At 35.3% G+C, this 24,006-nt stretch overlaps 1 protein-coding gene across 1 annotated transcript in view; it reads right to left on the bottom strand.

Moving 5' to 3' along the window:
• LOC102220283 (glutamate receptor ionotropic, NMDA 2D-like) overlaps positions 1–24,006 on the bottom strand; it is a 179,081-nt gene that overhangs the window by 64,471 nt on the left and 90,604 nt on the right. The window contains exon 6 of the mRNA XM_005808183.2: positions 20,519–20,659. Within this exon, the coding sequence (XP_005808240.2) occupies positions 20,519–20,659 (141 nt within the window). The remainder of the gene's footprint in view (positions 1–20,518; positions 20,660–24,006) is intronic.

Consider the following 24,006-nt stretch of genomic DNA (forward strand, 5'->3'; position numbering starts at 1 on the left):
GCAGAGAATTAAAGGTGAAAACCATGACGAAATGTCATGAAGCAGCAGGAGGGCCAAAAACAAAAGAAAATGACAAGCAGGAGGATCTGTTGAATAAGAAACAAAAAGACAGAAAGGCTAAAAAAGAGAGGGACACAAAGAGAAAAAATACAATCAAGAAAGTTAAAGATTTTCAGTGTTCTGGATGACAAGTAGCATCAAACACAGTACAGAATAGAAAAAAAAAAAACAAGCTGTCAAGCTTCCCAAGACAAATATCCAACAAAATTTCAAAATTATTAAGATACTACCACAAAGCAGTGCATAATTATACAACTCCTGTATCCTCAGGCATCAGTAAATGTAACTTCCTACACATGAATCTGAAGAGGAGAAGTGACTATGAAGGAAAGAGGATGCAAAAGAATGAAGACTGCCTCACAGGTAAACGTGATTCACAGTCAGAATGATACTCACAGAGCAGCAGACTTGAGATGAAGCATAATTTAATCAACAGATCAACAGATTCATGACAAAGACACATGACAGCTGTGCTTCAAGCAACAAAAGAACAATTCCCTGTGGAATTAATATGACTTTCTCCCTAATATAATGATACAGAACATGAGGCTAGAAATGTACGTCAGGAGATTTTGAACAGATGAAAACCTAAGTATAAAAGGAGAAGTACAAGACAGAGAAAACAAGTCAGTGATTGAAAGGCAGTGACTCAGGGGTACAACTGTGGTTCTTTATTTCTTATTTCTTTATTTCTCCATTTATTCAGCCAGTTAAGCCATAAAAAGAGACCTTTGGAATGAATCAAGCTCACTTAGGGCTACAAAATGTTGAAATTGGTAAGAGAACAACCTAAAACTATCTATTGAATGAGTGATCTACCAAAACCTTGACTAAAGAGCCCCATTGCTCATATTAGATATTTTGTGGCATTAAAGGTATGCCGAGTCCCTGTTTCTAGCCTCAGTGTGGTTCATAATCCGTCACTTGGTGACAAAAGAGTTACCTTCAGCTTGCTGCTCTTCTATTGGCCTACTGTGAGCTCTGCTTTGTTTGCTTTAACCAATCATGCCGAAGGCCATCTCCTGTTGAGCCGCTATCACTGCAGAAGCTTTGGATTGCAAAAAAAAAAGTTAAAAGCCTGTTATGCAAGCATTCAGTTATCAGAGTAATTTTGGTGAAAATAAAGTATCTTGAACAATCTGCACTGATTATTTGTGGTGTAACTATTCCTGGTGACCAATTAAAAGCAGAAGGCAGCAATCATCTTCTGAAATCTTTATATGAACAAATATTCAATGATACTACTGACAATCTTACAAATGTAAATCATATATTAATAGAAACATTACAAAAATATAATGGATAAATGGTAACTTTTGCAGTAAAGAAAGATTCTGTGGCTTCATCACAGGATGTCACACATAAAATGTCACAACAGACATAATATGATTTATCCAGGCAGAAGGATGATCAAAACAGTGCCAAAGTTATATGCCTGCCTGTGTGATTTACAGTGTGGAATAATGGTTTAGACTTCTGCCTGAACATAAACCAATAATGGCAGTCATGTATGAAGTTGAGCGATTTTCCATCAGTGGAAACATTCTGCCTCTTTGCTGCCTGTTACACGAAAGCTTTCTTTGTAACCATGGCAACCTCTTCAGAAGTAAGAAGAAAAGAAAGCAAACAAAGAGCGAGATGAAGCTTTAAAACAGAGAGAAGATAAAAACAAGAAGCGGGAAAGACTGTTGTGTAAGGCAAAATGATCAAGAGCCATTTCTTGCTTCACTTAATTAAAATACAGGATTGTTCAGCATTTATTATTGATGGTTTGCTAGACTCTGGTCTGCAGTTCTCAATATTTTAAGAAGTAATAAAATCACTGAATACAATCCTTGCATGAAAATGTAATTTGAAAATAATTTTTCAAATAATTTTTACTGTAAATTCAGACCTAACATAAGAAACTCAAGCTAAAAGGTTAAAAATTTAAATATATACAATTCAAATACATTTAACAAGAGCAACAATACCTGGAAATAGTTAGCACCAAAAAAATTCAATTCGACTGAAAATTGATGCAGATCTTGGGTAACATTTAACAGCTTTGAAATATATATATATCTTTATATATATATTTTTTTTCTCACATTAGCACAAAGCAGACCATCGCTGTGACTACTCCTAACTTGTGAAACAAACTGTCCGTTCACATCAGGTGCTTATAAAACTACTTTTCCTTATTTGGTCTTTAATCAGAACGAGTTCTGACTATTGGAATTGTGTTGTTTATTGCTCCTGTGTCTCATTTCATTCTTTTCTTAAATTTTCTCATGCCTTAATTGTTTGCATTTTATTGAATGTTTAATTGTGCAGTGTTTTTGCACAACAATTGTTGTTTTTTGTTTTTTAATCAAACTGGACTTTAACATTACTGAATTGAAGATAACCCCTGGAAGTACTAAAAAACCGTAAACTAAAGAAGAAAAAAAAAACTCTCTTAAATCAGGTAACAACTCACAGATGGTCAGTATAAAGTGTTCAGTAGATGGCCCTTGGTACCTTAAAAATGTTTTCTGAAACAACCAAAACTGTGAAAGAATCAATTGGTAAAAGGACAAAGGCGTGGTCACAAGAAGTTAGCAATGAAAATAATCAACAAATATGCACAGGGTTTTCCTGTAAGTATCCTTGGTACGGGTATCCTGAGGGACTTCGTTGTTTTAAAACGGCAGTGTATTCATCACTGTAAGAACTGTCATTACTTTTGGTATTAAAACTGAATGGTGAACAACATCTTCAAAGTGCCTTTGAAAGCTATAGGCAGATGAATTATACCGGGGATTCCAGAGCTTGTGGTAATGTTTAGCTGTGACTTGTGTTTTGAGAGAAAGAGGATTACTCAAATGTAATATTCAGACGGATATTGGCTTTGTCAACAGCTTTTAGTGTAAAGTGAAATGACAAAGTATATCCTCCTAGTGAGACGGCTTGCATATCTGCTTTGTTTGATGGTCAGGCTTTGTCCACCATGCAGGATTATAAAAAACATTAGTTTTGCTGCAGGAATATTTTTTGCTAATACAAAGGGTCCAATTCTTTGTTTGTTTCCGCTGTAAATGGTTTAATGTTAAAATAACAGTAACATACTCATAATGATGATCCAGCAGCTTTTGTAGTTTCATTTCTAGTAAAATGTGTTAATCTGATGCACAGTAGAGCATCAGTACAGTAAAATTAGCAATAGTAAAGTAATTTCACTGTAAAAAAATAATAATAAAAAACAATATATATATATCTATATATATATATATATATATATATATATATATATATATATATATATATATATATATATATATATATATATATATTTGGGTCCATGGAGGGTTCCTAGGGCCCTAATGACCTGAAAACTGAGAAATTGCAAATAAAAGCAGAGTACATAACAGATAAAGCCTGAGAGCTAAAGAGAAAAGTTCTAGACCAAGTCAAGTCCACTAACTTAATTTATTTAAAGGAGTACTAGTCTGTTTATTTAATAATATAATTTAGATTGCAGCTGATCATAATGTCCCCAGAACGCGATGTAAATCTACAGTACAGAAACATAATAGAAACAGATTATACAGTACAGAACTGTTGATAATAGCTTTTCTGTGCAAATGCCCAACTCCACACTGTTAATTGCTTCAATGGTAAACAAAACTGGTGCAAATACTAATATGCATAATACATTTCTGCTTATGTGATGCTATCCAGCATTTGCAGCAAATTATTACATTAGTGTTACACCCCCTCTAACATCTCTTTATGCATCACATGTACTTGCTTAAGCTTTTAAAACAGCCATTTTTACCTTCTCTTTCCCTTGCTACACCTCTCCTCTTATACCACTGCTATTTCTCTCCCCAATGTTCTCCCAGTAAAAAATATGATTCATAGTTCATCATATTTCATGATAGAACTGCTGTGGGGCCAAGTCCCGTCCTGTGGAACGCTCTAATATTGTGGAGACTAATGCTTGTATTATATGCAATTGCACACATAGGCTCAGCATATAAAGGGAAGAACAAGGCCTATGCATGAATCACACCATACAAATGAAAGGCTTGTGGCCATGAAAACCACAGCAAGGGACAGTTTTACAGAGGTAAAGATAAAAATGCATCCTGTGTGACTCAGATTCTGCAGATGTACACAAGCAGGCCACACAGTCTGCTACGTGTCATTTAACTGGGTTCAACTGCATTCCTTAAAACTCACAAGTCATCAGAAGCGTCAGTTACTTCACTCAAAATAAATAAAATAAAGAGTAATGTTTACACAACTTGTCAGTCACCTGTCTCACATTGCCTCATCTCTCCCTACAAATGCTGTGTCCTCATTAAAGGGGTGCATTGCTTCTCCATTCAAAGTCTTAACCAAGTGAACTCATCAAACATGCACAAAAAGTGTCTGTTGATGCAAATTCTAATAGTATTACTGATACTATTATAAATATCTGGCCACCATCGGGAGGTTAGAACTATGGCAGACTGCACCTATGTTAGCTAATCTTCATGCTAAATAGCTACAATTTTTCTGTTTGCAAATCTTGCTTAATTTAGGATCTTTTTAACAGCAAAAACATAACCATTTTTAATATGTAATTCCAAATAAATTCTGACAAGGGTTTAGTTTGGGAAAAGTTTGTCCTATTATGTGATTCAAGGATGTTGTCTTTCACCAACATCCTTGAACCACTTTTATTTTGTCCCTCTTCCAATAGAAGACTGTACCAGTCTGCTTCTTTAAAAGACATACCACGTAAGGGTACACATGCACCGTAGATGTCATCAATGAGACAAATTAATAATATAGTGTAAAATACATGTTGAGACAAAGACAGATGGTTTTGTGCATGGCAGTTAAAAGAAACTTCAGAATTTTTAAAGCATAATCTTTTCATCTATCACTTGCAGAACATAAACTCTTAAATTACACCAGTCTACATCAGTAACTGTCATGAATGCAGTGAACTTTAACCCCTTAACTGTCACCACCAAAGTGTTTATATAATAGTCAATGGGTCCATGAGGACAGTGGTGTTGTTATGATAGAGAAGGGGTTTGAAAACACTGTACATTATTGAATATTAGATTATTGTCCCTGTACATTTGGTAAATAGCTGTTCCCATGTTTTTATGTACAATATACATCTATAAAATGATCTTTTTTCCAAATGTAGTCTATTTGAGAAAAATATGTTTTTGAGCATGTATATACAAGTTTCACAGCTTCCAACAGTCATATTGGGAGGTTCAGCAAAAATGGTTGTTGGTGTCAAGGTCCAGTATCCACTTCCAGTTCATAAGTATGGATCTTCAATCATTTAACAACTGTCACTTGTGGACAGAAGTGGGAGAGGAAGCCATGTATAAATGAGAGACAGAAGGATGACTGATGGAGGGCAAACCTAAGATTTCAAGGCTATGCAGTCACATGGGATCCAGCACAACTGGTGTGTGAAACACGAGTTTGTGTCGATAACATGTGATTTCTGAAATAATGATGAATGGATGACTCAAGAGCTCATGAGAGCCAAGCACTGATGGTGTGAGACAATGAAATAAAATCGATAATGTCTAAGGTGCACAGCTCAGGACTGGAGTTGTCACATGGGAAAGAGGAGTTGTGGAAAGGAAATGGCACTCAACAAATTTAATGGGGAGGACACAGAGCAAGCCAGGAGACAAAAATATTAAAAATGAGATGTGTGAAAGAAATATGCCTTTCCTCTCTGGTCTAAAGAAGAATAATTGCTTCATGCTTTGGAATCTAGATGGACTGGGTTTAAAAAAAACAACTTGCTGACACATATGACATTATTTATGTGGCTGGAGTTTTGATTTCTCAAAGGCAAAGGTTTTAAGAAAAAAGGAGAGTACCATGAAACAAAACATTCATTTTTGAAGACATTGTTTATCTCTTTTCCACTTATTTTACTTTTTTAAAAAAACATTTTTATCCTTGTTGATGTGCTTAAATCATTGTTTTTACATTTGGCCTTGTCCTTAGGTCTTACTTTTGTCAACCTGTTTTTTTGCCTTACTGATAAAAATAAATAATTGTTCTTTTGTTCTTTCTATGTCAACTGAGAGGCTTTCATTTTTACTTTGTTGAAAATGTATTCCATTTAAACACAAAACCCAATTATCAAGACTCAACTAGAAGCATTTAATTGTGAATAAACTAAATTGATTTTCATTGAATTATGTTAATCAGTTTGTAGAATTCTGTTATAAAAACATGTAATTGCAAATAAAGGTATTCAGACTCATTATTTCTGTGCAACTAAGGAAAATAAACTACATTAAAAAAAACTATGTGTTGTGACATGTTCTCTTACAAATTTTAATTCCTCTCCATTTTCTAACTCTGTGTTTTGGGGGGTTGTCAAGACGATGTGCAAAGCTCGACATTACATGTGTTTGCTAATGCCTGCCATGGCTAAGGCTCAACTGAAACAAAGCTGCAGAGCCTGAGCTTGTTTGACTAGAGAAGAGTACCAGCAGGAAGATACACAAATAAGATGGTTAAGAGACAGAATAAGAAGAAATATGTGCCAATTTTAAGTATCAGCAAAATTGCAATGAAAGAAAGAAAGATGTGTCAGAATCTGATAATGTCCTTTCTATTTTAAATGCATTTGAACAAATGTCACTTAAAAATGTTTATTTAGAAGGCCAACTCACTACCAGGTTGTGGTGAATTGATAACGTTCCTCCTTTCTTCATCGAGGTGTTCAAGACGTAAACACAGATCAGATGAAATGACAACAAAGTCAATAAACCCCTAAGGGATGCTGGTGGTTAAAGTCCATATGGACACCTTTGTGCTTTAACATGGAGTTTGTTAGGAACTATCCATGATGAAGAAGGAAATTTAATAATAAAACATTTCAGAATACAAAAAGTAATGGAGACAGAGCGCGCAAACAGACAAATAATAAGGCAGACAAAGGAGGAAAAGAAGTGAGTGGGAGGAACTGGTGTAATAGCTGAGGGAGAGGAGCAGCTATTTAAACATCAAATAGTGTCGGGAAGAATTTAAGGTGCCTTTTACATTCTCATTTTCATGATTATAAGCAGGAATGGCAGTTCTTATGTTAGACTCCTGCACAAGCCAGCAACCACACATTCACCCCAGTACTTCCCTTCCATCATCATACTGATGTGGCTGCCTTTATTACCACTGATGGGACAAGTCGCAGCGAGGATATCAGGGGAGTGTCTTCATGTGCCGGAGTACATCTGCGTGAGCTCCACAAAGCCGACGGCTCCCACAGTGGTGGCAGAGGAAGTCACAGAGCCAGAGGAGATCCGCTCATACCTACTGACAACGAGTAATTTACCATGAAGCAAATGTGACAAGTCAACTGCATATCAGCAGCACCTATTCTGTGTTCTTCACCTGCGGGGATCAGGTGAACATTTGCTAGCTCCCACACTGATTAAATAAGGTCTCACGTAATGCGATTGTTTTCCGGCTTCTTGTGGAGAACATGACTTCTTGTTGGCCTTTCACCACAGGGAGGTGAGTGCTAGCTGCAAGCTGAGTTGGTCATCTGCATTTTATGATATGCTCATACTTCATAAAAGTAAAACATGTCAAGTGAGAAAAAGAAAAAAAAAAGTGTTATGCCGTGAACTGTCTGAAATGCAGTCTTTTAGATTTAGGTTGGTTTGGAAAGTTTTGTCCCCTTAGTATGTGAAACCATTATTTATTGACTTGAAATTTTAAGTGTGACAAAAGAGCAAAAACAAGTACAGAAGATGTGATGGTGTAAAATTTGTTGTTGAATTAAGTGTGAATAAAAACATTTTGGAAATCATTTGTTTAGCTATCATCAAAAGTACCTTTATGCTTAGAGGATTGGAAAGAAACAGGTGAAGCTGCTTAACAGAGATAGTTCACAGTGTCTTTCTCCCATCCTGTGCCCAGGGTGACATTGGTAGAGAACTTCTGAGTTGCTTAAAGGCTGGTGGCAGCGTCCACTACTTCCAATACTGCATTGGATTTTAAGTCGCATGTGAACTACATCATCAGGATAACAGTTTCACAGCAGTCCCATCACTGCATTAGGAGAATGGAGGTTGCAACGCCACAAGTACAATCAGTTGGATTCACTCTAATTTGTGAGTGAATGTGCTATATGTGTACATGAAGCTGCAAATAATCAATCTTGTTATCCAAAGGATGGGAATTAGAAAGATAATTTCAGAGTTGCTTACACAAACAAATCCAGACAGAAAGCAGAGTTGATAAGACAACAAAAAGACTCAATGAGGGAACACAGAACCTTCTCAGAAAGATGAACCAGAGAACTGGAACAAGAAATAAATGAACTGAAAACAGCTTAGTGAGAGACCAGAAGATGGACATAATTTAGGGAATACTAAGCCAAGGAACAGAAAACAGAAGCTGAATGAAAACAAATACAGAATTTATGCTACAAAGCAATCAGCAGAACATATCTTAATAGAGAAATTATTTGAAATACAAATCAAAAAGGTGATAAAGAAACTAAGAAACAGAAATATTAGGAAATCATAAAGTAGATAGAATATTGTAAACAAAAGGAAGCGAGCTAAATAAAAAATGAAGAAAAAAGATATTAAAGATTGCAACGAGTACATGGGCTGTCTCAAGCTGTAAACTCCATACCATGCTCTCTCACTCAGTCACCTGCCCCAATCAGCTGGTGTCCATACCACTTATAGGAAATGATGTGATAGCTCCCATACATCATCTAAGGTTATGTCTGTCTTTACAAAACCGCTGTAAACCTACAAAGACAAAATATTCATAATTATAATGTGCAGCTGTTAAATTGATCTACTCTGTAGGTATTTTGCACCATTGCATGTTTGATGCAAACACATTTTCCAACTTTCCTGTTTATCTTCTCTTTACTACCATCTATGCTGCACCTTATCACCTTCTCTTTTTCCAACATTGTGTTCCCGTCCCCTTTCCTCTCTTCTTGTTTGCCAGCAGACCCAGTGCTTCCAAATCCAATTATCCTTTTTGAATCCAAGATGATGCATCAGAAGTCTTTGGGGCCACTTTTCCAAGAGGGGATAGGATGGGAGAGAAAGATGGGCAAGGAAAAAGAGCAGACATGATGACTGATGGAATGTGATTGGGCAGTATTACAAGGAGTGAGGCAGAAAAAAGAGTAAAAAATGAGTGAGAGAGAAACTTCAAAGACGGTGGAAGATTTACACAGATATCACTTTTACACTTTTTAAAAAAACAAAGATGAGTTATCCCAATGTTTTTTTTTATTTTCCTCAATTACAATGATGTTTTATATTATGTAAAAACATTCCTCTTTGCAGAATAAATTCCTACAATAGAGAGGAAGATGACTATCATGGCTAATGTATGCTCCAAAAAGGCTGATATCATCAAATCTTTTTCCGATTTCATCTCATCTGCTGGGAATTTATCGATGAAAAAAATGACTCTAATTCTTAATAGCATAACATAATAAAACTTATTTTTTGTAATTAAGCTTTGAATTTGTCTAGATATTCTGCTGTGGGCATAACTGTGCACAGTTCATGTTTTTTAACCATAGGTGGAATGGACTTTAATTTAATCTAAACATGTTAAAAAACGAATGGAGATGTAAAAATTCTGTACAGGAAAAAAATCAAAAATGCAAAACCTTGAATGTACATTTGTTTAAAAAAAGTATGTAGACTAAAAGGAATGCTATTTAGGTGAGCCTCCTGATTAGTGACTATCCTGGCAATGAATAAGGAAAAGTAATGAAAGACTTTTTTCAACTCATAAAAATGCTCTTGAAAGTAACGGCAATGAATCCTTTTTATGTAAATTGAGGCTCATTTGTCCAGTTATTAATAATTCCTGGCAATTTTATTTGAAAAGGTCTCAACTGGGTTTCAGAAAAATGTATAAGGGTATGATGAGTGGCCCGCTTTAGTCTGGCATGAGTGGAGATTTTCTTTGTGATTTCCCATTTAAGACCTGAAGCTTGACCTTTTCTGTCTTGATAAATGATGGGGACTACTAAGGACATAATTATAGAAGTTTCAACAAGTTTTTCTTTGGAGTTGGATGGTTGTTTTACTAAATTTCACTGACCATTGTCAGAGAACATAGCTGAATCTTATGCACCTGAATGTTAGGTGCATAAGATTCAGCACCTATCATTCAGTGGAAGGTGCTAAAATGATAAGCAACAGGAACTGTGGGATGGGAATTTTTCTTACACAATCCTCTCACATACATTATTAAATTTTAAAGCACACAAATTGTACAATAAGCTGCCATGTTTATGATTGGTCACAAAATGAGAAAAATCAATTCCAATAATCCAAACCAAAGTTTGAGACATCTATAGAAAGCCTATGGTTCAAGTCTGCTTGAAAACCTCAAAAGAATGTTGAGCTTGAAGCCAACAAAGTAAACAAAACACTAAAATAAACGGTAGAGGAAAAGCATTTTCATATAAACGCCTCTTTAAACTCAGAGTTGACAGACAAGAAAGAGGAGGCAGTTGAGTGATTCATCTGAAAATGGAAGTACATAATTTATAAAAAGCTGTCTGTCATATTAAGACTGGAAAAGATCATGTGCATTTGTCAAGATTTGGAGCAGACACTACAGAAAAGACTGAATGGTTACAAAACCTTCAAATAAAATTTGCCAGCTTGATAGAAGATTTGAAGCTGAGGAACAGAAAAGATCTAAACTCTTTCCCATATGTGTTTTTATTTAAGCTGACTGATTTCTTCATAAAGTATTTTAACAAATGGGTATACAGAATGATATTTCAAGGCAAAAAAAAGCTTGATGTTGTATCTGTAGAAGGAATTCATGAAACATTCAAGTGATTTTTAAAAACACAAACCTCTTGATACACCCTTCAGTGTTTTAGGTGTCCATTTTCCTGTGCTTCCATGTTCAGAAGAGTGCCATCATTGTTTTTAGCACAGTGTGCAAAGCTGAATCTCAATAACCGTAATTCTGCCTCGTATTTACATGCTGGAGGTTTTATGTTGCACTGTGCAGTGATAAACTGCAAGCCAGTATTTCTGCACACAAAGTATAATACGAATGTGGTCATAGAGTGCCTAACAGAGTGGGAAAAGGACCACTGATAATGAGCATAGACTGTATGAGTGGCTTAAAAACAAGCTGCATAAACGAGATTAACAAAAGTTCATGAATATCATTTTCCAACTGAACAAAAGAAACCAAATAGATGAGTTGCAATTCATCAAGGTGACTAGAGTCCAGAAGCAGAAATTTTAATTTAAAAGAACACAATGTTTCTACTTGGTCTAAATTTGGGTGAAGTTGAAAACATTTTGTTGAGTTATACTGTTCTTGCAGCAAAAACATTGAAAATATAATTTCTCTGTGTTATGGACAAATTCTGCTCATGCAGCTCTGGTGAAAGTTTAACATAAGCTTTTCATAGTTATTCGTCACCATCTGGCATATTTATTTTTTTAAAAAGCGCAAATTAAGGAGACAGAGTGGAAATTAGTGGAATTGATAGAGTGCAAGGTGCACATAAATCTGTCAAACTTTTCCCTTTTACAATGCAAAAAAAAAAAATAATATCAGTGGCATGTGAGTTGTTGTTGGTTTTTGTTCCATCCTTAACAGATAGAAACTGCCTGAATGTTAAACTCCATAGTCCAAACATTCTCTGATGAGTTGCCAGAATCTCTGCTGAGTCTAACATCCTTGATTTATTATGAAAATTTCTGACTCCAATGATAAGAGAGCATTTACTGTAGGTGTAACACAGCAACATAATGTAGCTGTAAAACAAACAGGCAAAAAAACAGCAAAAATAAAAAAACATATCTGAGTTAGAGGAAGAAGCCCTAAGTATGTTTGAGTGTAATTTTACTCAAAGATTCTCATCAACAAAATTTCATGCAATGTTTGTGCAGATAAAAGTAAGATAAAAGTTTAAAAGCAAGATAAAAACAGTATGAGCTCATTTAGTTGCTGATCTGAGTTTTCTGAATTTTTCTGATCTGAGTTCAACTTAATTAGCTAAAATATGTTTCACCAGTTCACTCCAGTTATCTCTCTTTTATTTTGCTTCATTTTCTATCTCATAAGTGACCATTTATTTTCTTGGTCTGCACTTCTTTTTTCTGTTTCCAAGTCACATTTCTTTAAAATTAATTTTTACTGTACTGTTTTTGGGGTGTTTTTTTTTTTACATCTGGATTAAGCTTCCTTACATCACACATTTTGTACTTTTCCCTGCATGTCTTACATTCTTCTTTTTTGTTTGAATATTTGAACTTTTGCCCAAGCATGACAAAATGTAATTTAAAAACATTAAATAGAACATTAAAACATACTTTTTCTGTTGCCATAAAGGAATGCACAGACCATTCTACTTCATGTTGCTGCATCTTATTGTTTTGATTCTTTATCTGACATTCTCTTCTTCAGCTAACATATCCCCATTTTGCATATTCTCATACAATACACTGCATGATTATCTGTCGGAAAGGATTAAGTCCTTTCCAAACTCATTTTTAAACCTTCTTGACTTTGGGGTGGTTGAATAAAATCCCTCTATTGGTTCCATTTAAGAATGACTGGGGTTTTTATCTGGTTTAATCTGACGAGTGTCTCAATCTGTCAAGAGACTATCATGTTGTAAAAGGGAACTAACGCGCAGGTGCTGAGGTAAAATGACATCTACAAATTTAAAAAGTGTGACAGACCCAGCTGTGTGGAGTTTCAAGGCTCATCAGATACAAAGAATCCTACTAAGAATAACTGAGGCAGTATGTCACGGCTTACCGTAATATTTATGCCAAGCATTACTTTTTTTCACATTTGCTGAATAGGTAAAACAAACTTTCAATTTATGAAAGGACTCTTTCCCTAAATCTAACTCTAGCCTGTAAATTATTAATTTCATTTTTTAAAAGCTCAAAAATGACCAAAAATAATGTTAAATAGATAAGTAACAACAGAAAACAATGTTGAAGGGATTTCAAAGCACAAAGCTTGTGTTCTGAACAAAAAATTACCATTATTTCTAGCTGACAATGAATGTTTGTGGGTGCTGCTTTACAAATTCATCCTTGTTCATTTTCTTTCTCATAAACAAACGATAAAATCAAGGTGAGAAAATATAGAAAGGACCCACAAGGACGGAACCCATTTCCCACCTATGAAGCATATATTTTTAGATTTAAAGATAAATACCACAAATTCCTCCTCACCAGGTATGGAGGTGTAAGTATTCTATTTATATTGAACAATAACATTTCTGTAACAATTTTTTTTTTATTCTACTTCAGATCCTAGCAAAGACATACTATAAACTTTTAGACTGATAATATTTCCCAAAGAGGATTCAATGCAAGGTATGTTGCATGACTCCGAAGAAACAGTCTCACATATCATTCTGAATAACATTTCTTTTATTTCATTATCCAAATAAATTATCCCACACTGGGGATTGAAAAAGCATTCTCTGTTTAACTTGTTTAAACTGTGGACCCATGTATATTTGACCAGATGACAGCAGTGTGGTCAGGGTCAAAGACAATGTGTTTAGCTAATCTCAAAATATTACTATGACAAGATGAGTCATACAGTTTTTCAGCTGGGTGGTCCTCAATCTTAGAGCTATTTTTCACTTGATGAAAAAGCTCATAATTTTTAACACAAGAAAATCTTTCATATCGGTTTTGCAGAAATTTGCAGAACACTCATGATCACTGAGGAACAAAACACATGAATTTCTTTACTTGCTCAAAAGGACCTCAGGTGTCGAAGGAAATATATTGTTTGTTTTGTTTTTTCAATAGAGAAGTTGGTCAATCGTGACTCCTAAATATTTACACAACAGTACAATAAAGATTTGATTATCGATCCTGTCTTTATATGTGCTGTACAGGTAAACATGCATATTGTCCTAATGAGATGTATTGCTACCTTCTAAAGGACTGGTGATTTAGTCAGGCTGTGCCTGACATTTACATATCAAATGGGTAAATGTCTTGTACTTGTATTGTGCTTTATCAAGCCAGTGGATCCCAAACCGCTTCCCACTATATTCAGTCATTCACCCATTCACACACGGATAACAGATGGAGCCAGGATTTGAACCAGCAACCCAGCATTTACAGTACAAACTCCTACCACCATCTGCACCATCGCCCGAAGTTGTGAACAGTTGTGTTCTGTCCTGTAAGAAAAGCTTATTACCTCAAGGTTTAATCAATTTTCTGATGCTACCCACAGAAATGATTAAAAAAAAAATATTTGTCAAAAATAAATAATGCTTTAGCATTTCTTCATATGGAACAGCTTGGTCTCAAAAAAACAGAAAGACTTGCCCCTTCAGTGTTACTTCGATCTTCAAAAAACCTCTGTAGCAGGATAATCCACTTCTCAGCCTTTAATACTTCTGTCCTGTGTTACAGAAACATTGTGCAATCGGGCAGAGGTCAGAATGCAGATTTTGTTGTTAATTTAGAATCAAGTGACATTTTGTTTTTCTTTTGTTAATAGCAACATAAAAATTGTTTGGCACTTGATTTTTATGTATTCACAGTCTTCAATCAGCATAGATGGTATTTAGATAATGTTAATAACCATCTCGCAGCTGGGAAAAAAAAAAGCATTTACAATAAAGATAATATAAACGTCAAGTTTCCAGTCACTATTTCCAATAGATTTATAACTTTAGTTGTTCTGCCAGATTAGCTATAGGCACTAGGCTATTAGATTTCCCCATTGTGTTTCAGTGAATTCCAGTGAGCTGCAAATTGTTCTTTTGCACATATTTTAAATGTCATATTCTGACTGTTCTCTGTGGTTTGTCATGCATTCATTTATCTAATTGCACAAGTTTGCATTCTGGCTCACTGCCGTTAGTTGTAATTGTATAGCTTGAAGTTGCAAAATGATTTCCGAGTAGACAGTCACATCACCACCACCGTTATCACTGCCTCTGTCTCCTGTCATCTCTGTCTTCCATTTACTCCCTCTCCTCCCTCATCCATCCTTCCCCTCGACACGTCTCAAGCTCTGCCTGCCAAACTTGCATGACACACATTTCCTGCCTTTCAAGTCTTCTCACACATCTCTTTTTTTCCCTCTGTGTGTGCATGTCCTGATATTTGTGCAGCCTTCTGTGCAGATTGTACTGCGGAGAATTTCTGGCTTTTTGGTGAATGATTAGGGTCACGAGGCTGTGACAGTGATGCCTTTTTTCTTAAATACACATTGGTTTTAGCTGTTAGCACACACAAAAAGCCAACAGACTTGTCGATAGAGACTTTTAGGAAGGACAATAGCAAAATGTGTGGAGGTTGTTTTCAAACGCCTCTCATTAAAAGATAAAGCACAACGCTGATGAGGCTATTTAACCACACTTTGCATCCTCGTGTAAATGATTTATGAGGTATGGTGTGAAACTATGTCTGGAGAAGCAACAATTTAAACTCTGATCTCATTACTTTTGAAACTAAGTTAATAAATCTCTAAAACAACATCAGCTTCAAATGAACTTAAGTTTTAAGTGGTTTCATATTTCCAGAGTCGTTTATTATACTTAATTTTATTTTATTGTGCTTTGCTTCCAAACCACCTGAGCCAACTGTCAGGGAGGGGGTTGTTGTGAATAAAAACACTATTGTTCAGTAGTCAGCAAGAGGAATGGTTGTTTTCGTTTAATGTTGGTTTCTTAAAAACAAAATACAGAAACTATTTTTTTTAAATAGAAAAGCTTCACAACAGATATCACTGCTCAGTATGTCTGTGAACTCAGACAGTAGACTTTGATCTTTTAAAAAGGGAAGCACAAGTAAAGATTTAGAGTTTGAAAGTTAAATATGTTTTATCTGTCTGCCCCCCTAAAGTTAATACACATATTCTACTTTTTCACAGACTGCAGCACATACAGACAACAAAACACTATGAAGGAAGAGGAACTGTTACTAAAGAGTTGTTAGAATAGCCACCAAATGGTATAAGGAGGTTTTATCAGGCAAATCCCAGAGGATCCTTTAGTGAATCAATACAGTAAGTGAATGTCACAAAATTCAAAGGATGCCAACGAAAGAAAGTAACTCCAGTCTTTGAGATTAATGGAGGTCATGTGGATTTGCAAGGGGACAGGTTTTTGTGCCATGAAACTATTACCCATATAGGATTTAGCATGGTAGTTATGGGCACCCACACAGCAGGTGAAAGTTCTTGTCACTCAACATAGACCAAACCACAGAGGTAATTGTACATTTGGAGCCAAGCAGTACAGAATGCTGTAAAATTCATATCTGCCTTCCAAACACAGGTTTTACACTCATTATGAAACGGAATGAACCTGTTTATTTAGTAATGTAGATATACTGTATCACTTGTCTAGATTTGGGCAATAAAAAGGCTGAGCTCTCTTAGCCAAATGTCTTAAGATTAAAAAAATATAAAATGTTGAAGAATTATAAATATGAGTCATAATCAGGTTAAGACATAGCTATTAGTCACCTTTATGTCTTATACTAAAGCATATTAAAACTAGTCTTCTACCAGCCCTGAACCGGAACTGGTTTGCTTATCAAGTAAATACATCAACCAATGATGGTATTCTTACCAATCAACCCCAGCCAGAAAAGATTGGTAATCATATGTCGTCTACTTTTACTTTCAGCACCAGTTCCTCGCATGGCTGTGTTTTGACTCCACAACTATAATCACAGGACACTCATAAATGCACTGATTGCCATCCCAGTAACACCATCATAACCATAACCATCACCCTCACACTCACTGACTCATTTCAGGAGACAATAAGAAAGCCCATAAAGCTGAGACACACGGACTGGGCATATGGTGGACAGATAATAACTGGGCTCTCAACACTGGGAAAAGCAAATAACTAATTTTGAAACTAAGGGGAAGTGGTGCTGACCCATCTTTCCACCAATAGTGATTGTGTAGAGGGCAAACAGCTTTAAATGTTGGCCAGACTCAGATGGACGCACAACAAAATTGATGCGGTGAAGAAGACAGAGCAGTGCCTACATTTCGGACCTGTGAAAAAAACTGTTGCATGTTTTCTAGCTGGAAATTCATACTATACTTTGAATTTGTATGAACCAAAGATGACAATATTAAGGTTTATTGTACACTCTATAAAAGACAGTCTGGTTTAAAGAAAAATTACAAATTAGAAAAAGCATTTAGAGATTTACTGTCTACAAGTGCCAGTTGTCCAAGTATGAGTTCTCAGATTCAAGAATACCCTTTTTTCCAAAAGTGGTTTTAGTTTTAAATACAGCTAATTTTCTTTTTATTTATTATTTCATACTAAATAAAAAATGGTGTCAGTCATAGACAGCTGATACCAACATAAACAGCTTCCTATCTATATTTTTGATAGATCTGACTATCAAACACAGTGAAGGGGTTGGTTGTTTTGCTAAACTGAAAGGAACTTTAAATTAGCATGTTTTTTTTTTTTCTAATTCCTGTGATGCTTGAGTTATTTAAAGACCTTAGACTGGAAAAATTTATTTGTGGCCCTTTAAGATTTGTTTGAGCATGAATGCTATACCTGTATTTATGGTGATCAGTTGTGTTGTTTTTATGTTTTATGATATGCATGCAGTAGTAGGTTGATCTGTGAAACAAATATATTTTTTTATGTGTGTGGCTGATACAGATGTGAGTATGGAAACTTGCTGTGTGCAAAACATTCAAAAACATGAGATTATTCAAAGTACAGTAATTTCCTAGAATTCATGCTTCCAACAAATTGTTGGAAAAAAAACAGTCAATGCAGCAATTCTTTCAAGATGAAAATCTCAAACTTTCCAATGACAGATTTAGATTTTTACTGAGTCTGGTGATTATGATAAAAACCATTGAAATGCTACTTGATTCGACAGTTCAGGCTCATGAAACAAGCCTACAGAAAGCCTCGACTGCAATTTCACACTTGAAGGGAGCAAAGCGTTTGTCACATTTTTATTATCTCTGATCAGTGGATTGACGAATATGAGATCATATAGGCGAGCCAACCTTTTATATCAAGTGCACAGATTATGGAGATAGATACAGTTCCAAGTGGATACTGCCATAAGATCTTGCAATCTTCTGATATTTCTCATATGTCCAGGTGCCATGAGCTTTTAGGGGACTTAGGTATGGAGTTGTGTGCTGTTAGCTTAACCATTATTACATGTGTTTGAGACTCTTATTTCAAAGCAAGAAAGGAAGTAGCTTTTGAGCTGTGTTGTCATATTGTGCTACACACATGCTACAATAAATGCACAAACCTGGAATGGATTACCGTACTGTGATTGCAGGTTTTTTAAGGCACAATTTGCAGATTATAAAATCTTTACTTCATTTGAAAAAACAAAACATGGCCATTCATAGTTTCTCTAAAAATCTTAAGAAAATTTCCTCCTTTTCCTGTAAACTCTACTATTTCTCATCTTCTTGCATGCTTACAGCTGCGGTTACAAGTAAAGAGAAACAGTAAACTGCAGTGAGACTGTTGGTTCATTCACAGACACTTCAAACTGGGATTGAGATAGCTTGTGGCAATCGGGTTGTGATTTCTGAAAGGGCTAAGATGACATAAGAGTGTTTAAGAGAGCATGCTATTGTTACGTTTCCAGGCCACCAGGTTTAGGTAATGATCAAACTGCAGATGTGTCAAATCTAAAGAGTAAGGCAGTTTAGAGTTCATTAGCCATGAGAGTGATGTAGCCAATGATTTATGAATGACCGGAGGCAGGAGGGGCTCATATGCAGCCATATTGCAAAGCTGTTTTGCGAACACAGTATTTTATTTTATTTTTTTTTATTCAAACAAAGTGAGAAATTCTTTGTGTCCTAAATTCTTACATATTTACATATGAATGTAGCTTCACAATTGTACCAGCTTTGACTTGACTTTTGTCAAAACAGAAACATTTTAGAGAAAGGGTGTATCACCTGAGAATAAAATCCTCCATGTATTACAAGTGTCATTCATGCAGCAGTACGGGGGACTATCTCTGCTTTTCAACAAGACTGCCTTGAGCCACAATACCTGTCAACATGACAGACAACCCTGTCACTGATTGAGAGAATATAAAAGCAAGACTGTGATGGGCACAGAACGTTTCACCGATTTTTGAAGTGAAACTGCTAACTTTATCAAAAAGAACAGGAATGCAACCTGTGGTGTCTATTCATCTGGCTTCTGAAATCTTGTTTGTGTTAGAAAGATGTTATACCATCATCAATCTACTGTCTCTGAAAAATTCATTTTTGTAAGTGTTGTTGGTTTTGTGTTGTGGGTCAGAAGTAAGTCCATTTAACACTCTCAATCAATAATTACATTTCAGAAAACGAGTTAGGCCTCCGCCTCAGGAATTGCACTTGATTAAAAGAAATAAAAAAGTTCCTCATAAATATATACATTTTAGTACATTTTGGAATATTCCACCACTCAATTGTCTAACAGTGGCATTTGTAAATTTGAATTCAAATCTCCAGAGTCAGAGTGGCAGCAGGTTAACAGACAGTTCCTGTAACGCAGTCAGCTGAAAACATGAAAATCGGACTCCTCCAAACAGTTCCCTGAGGGCATCGGGCCAGAGAGCAGCAGCCAATCAAGCATGCAGTTAAAACCTGGAACATGTCCCTTCCTCATATCTGCCTTCCTTCTGGACAGGAAAATTGAATTGTCTAAAATATGGATGTTTGAAGATTGTGCAGAAGTTTGCATCACCTAAATAAATAAAAAATGAAAAGCTTGTATTGCATCTTTGTTTTATGTATTATTTTTTTTCCCTTTGGAAATTAAAATGTCAAAATTGCTTTTTTTAGTTAATGTGGTTATTTGTAATAATAAAACTTGCCTTAACTGTGTACCCTGTTTGATATAATTTGTTTGTAGTTTAAACAGAAAACCAACAACACATCTATTGTTGATTCTGAATGAATTAGGTGTTTAAAAAAAGGCTAGAAACGACTTCCCAGGATGATTACTGCCAACAGCTTATTTCTAAATAATAGATTTATAGTTGTTTTTTTTTCTGGTTGCAGCAAAGAACTTTTAATGTCTTGTTTTTCTTTGTTCTCCTTTTTTATATTCCTTAAAATGATACTGACAAAAATCATTCAATATGACTGGAAAATAAACAGTGGAAAAAAATAATCCAGCTCCAAAAGCATCACACTCAGAGACACTCAATCGGCATAGAGTGTTAGTCTACAGGTCAGCACAAAACATGTACAAAATTCAAAACATAGAACAATGTTAAGCTACCTTCACCTTGAAACTTTCACTGAGATTTGTGAGATCTAAGCAATCTTGATCTCACAAGATCTCACAAGATTGGATGCCCCATCAAATGTATGGAACAACATTCACTCCTTCAAGCTGAAGCTTTATATTGCAATAATAATCAAAGGCATCCCCTCAGCTCCGTTTGCCTCCTCTCACCTGATCCTGTCTGGCACTCGGTGGGTCTGGTTTCCATCACTCTGGCAGTTCCCTGCATACTGGGCTCGACTGTTGGCCCCCTGGTCCCTCCGTAGAGCCATCGCCCCATGAGTGAGCACTGAAACTCCCTTGGCAATACGTCTGCAAGATAGCCAAGAGAAGAATGTGAGCCAGGGATAATAGGACATTTTAAAGGGCTTTCGCTGACACTGCTGAGGTCCAAGGGAAATTTATGAAAGGACATAGACTGACTGGGCAAGAGTCATGGAAGCCCAAAAGCTTGCTTGTACACCTGAAGATGTGGAAATCTTCAAACTGCAGAAAGAAATCAAATATACCTCTCAGCTCTATAAATTAAATGGTAAAAATCCTTTAATCCTTTTCTAATTTAACAAAATATCAAGGACTTTTGAATCTGAATACAAAATACAATCCAACATTTATGAGCTTATCTTTTTGTTATGTAACTTATCCTAGATAAGACCATTTTTAAGATAAGGATGGGTTAAAGAAAACACGTTGGTAACAACAAATTAAGCCTGGAGGGTGAAAGGAGCCTCATTAAATAATCGCTTCACACAGAATTACTGCCGCAATAATTGCTAAAAAATTTTTTAGGTTATTTTTAGCGTTTCTGAAATCATGTATGCTGATTATGATGGAATATTAACATTTATTGCTTGATTTATTTTTGTAGCAAAAAAAATAAATCCCAGAGGATGTACTTGAATCCCATAAATTATGGGTTCCGATATATAAGTTTTTACAAGACTTCTTAAGAGGAGAATAATAAATTTGCTTTACATGGTGGCTCTGTCTAGTGTTATGCTTTCTTGTATCTGTAATTCACATGCAAGATGGCATTTTTACCACTTTAAAATGGAAAATTTTAAGGAATTCCATTTTTGATGTTTCAATCCTTTATGGTGACTTGCAGACTTGAGCCAGATAACTTCCAATCTTTAAATCCAGATCTGATCTGGCATGTAATCAAAGGCCAATAATGATTTTATCTACATTTTCTACATTTACATTTATCTTTTAATTTGATTGGCAAATCAGATTAAAAGGTACTTGGAATCAACTAATTACTTACTTCATTCAAAATTTGATTTCTGTTGCTAATAATCTACCAAGCCTGCTGATTGTATCTGCATTAAACAGGCCAAATCTTTATTTGATCAGGTCAAAGAAGGTGCAGTGATTTTGGAGGATTTAGTAAAGGAAGTTGATGCTTTAAACCCAGGATTCTTCTTAGGAATGTTCATGTCTTAGAAGCTGTGTATGTTTTGACAAGTAATGTGTCACATTGCATATCAGCAAAACTGTATATGTTTGTTTTTCCTTTTAAGTATTTAAATATAAAGATCAACTATCAAACAAGTCTCATAAGTAAAATAGCTTTGATTTAAAACATGTCAAAATGTTATATAATACATATAAAACATATAGGTGAGAGAATAACAAAGAAGAACAATAAGTTTAATAAGTTATTTTCTGTTCTTTCTCTTCACTTTATTCTCTTCTCCATGAAGCCATTTTCAGGAACACATTCACATTCCTTTTCTATGGAAAGAACATAAAATCTAAGGATGCAGCACCTTCTCATGGGCGCAGTGGAGGTGTGTGAAAATGCTGTGTGTAACTGTATTTAAAACCATTTTAAAAATTCACAGCAGTTCTGTTTTCTTGCTTCTACTTTTATCTGCGTACGTAGTTGGGTTTTCAACATCTTAACTGCAACTGTAGAAAAAGATGGGATGAATTTTAAATGAAATATAGATTTACAAACAGCCATTGTGCTGCTTTTATGACTGCAAGCAGATACACTTGGTGGAAGTGATAATAGATGTCACACAGGATCAAATATCTTAAGAAGAGTGATGGACACTGAAGGGGTGATCAACTTAAAACAAGTGGAAGAGGCAAAGAAAACAAGCTTTATGTGGTATTTAATCTTTTAAAGGGTGAAGATGCCAAAAAAGAAAAAAAGAACCAGTCTCTTAATGCACTACCTGGCATCCAATCTTTGTTACACTCATTTGGCATCATAACATTTCTGTGATAGATCAGGTCGTGGTTAAAGTAGCAGTTTCCTTTGGCCCTTTGACTGAAATATTTAGACTTTAATAGTGCATTTGAAAAATTGTTTGTACCCTTGAAAATCACCACGGTTGTTGTGTCATAGCCACAGTCTTCAAAATGTTGTCCCTATTCCCTTTGCAGTGGTGGTGATTTTTAAACAGCTTTTTCATGGTCTTTTCCTTTATACCCTTCCATATAAAACAGATTTGTTAAGTGCACCATTAATAGGTGTCCTGCTAAAAGATTCTACCACCTCATGGGAGCTGTTGAGAGTAGCTTGGGCAATAGACCTCAGCAGCACCTCCATAGTTATACCCTAAGTAAGACTTTTTCCTCATTGTGTTTTTAGCCATGATGGGTTGAACAGAGCTCTATGAAATCTTCTCAGCTTAGGACATTGTTTATAGAATAACCCTGAGTAAACTGCACTACCTTTATCCCTGACCTGTCTGCTGTGTTTCTTGGTCTTGATTTTTATTAGCTAAGACATATAGAGAACTACATAATGCTAAGCTTATAGTTGCAATCTGTCAAAGCAAAACGGAGCACGGGACATAAATACATATGCGCCACACCATAGATGAAAGCTCAGTATATCTAAAAAAATTTGCTTGATTAAAAAAATGCTAAAACATAATGAATGAATCGAATAGAGGAAAATAATTCATTAAGAAGGAAAGGGGAGGTGTTAAGGCTATGGAGAATATAAGCCTATATAAATGTTGTTCTGTTAGTTGGAATTATCGGTTTACCTGAATAATTGTACTGCTGATGACTGCTTAAAAGAAGAAAAATAAAGCAAATTATGTTGATAGATCTAAATCTAACAATACGTGTCACAAACATGCATCAAAGTCAAAGTTCTAAATTTATTCAGGTGCTCAGTAAATAAAAATATCTTGTTGTCTGTCTTAGGGAAATATTAATAGATCAGTCATTGATCTGTGGAAAGCTTGAAAGAAATGCAGGACTCTTTGTGAAGGCACTACTTTTTTATTTAACCGTTGACTCGACTCTGCTTTTTTTTAACAAAACCTATCAGTTATTTCTTGGATTCCATTTGACATGATGATAAAAAAAGCAAAACAAAGCAACCAAAGACAACAACATTAAATTTATTTTCTGAGTCACATTTTTAACTCAGACATTGAAAATGCTCACAGAGCAGCTGAAAAAGCAAGAGTTCAAAAGTTCAAAAGGATATAAATTTGAAGTGTCACATGCCATCTTGTTTTCTGGGTGTTTCAATGTAACTTTGAATGCTGTAATGTGTCAGTAGATTGATTACAGCCAAGAATACAACTATATGCCAAAGAGTCCTCAGACCCTGATTCAGAGCCATTTCTTGGAGGAAAGTCAACCAAAATTAAACAACCAAAACAAATTGAAAAAGAAATGCACTA

The sequence above is a fragment of the Xiphophorus maculatus genome, chromosome 13 (genome assembly GCF_002775205.1).
Source record: "Xiphophorus maculatus strain JP 163 A chromosome 13, X_maculatus-5.0-male, whole genome shotgun sequence".
Lineage (NCBI taxonomy): Eukaryota > Metazoa > Chordata > Actinopteri > Cyprinodontiformes > Poeciliidae > Xiphophorus > Xiphophorus maculatus.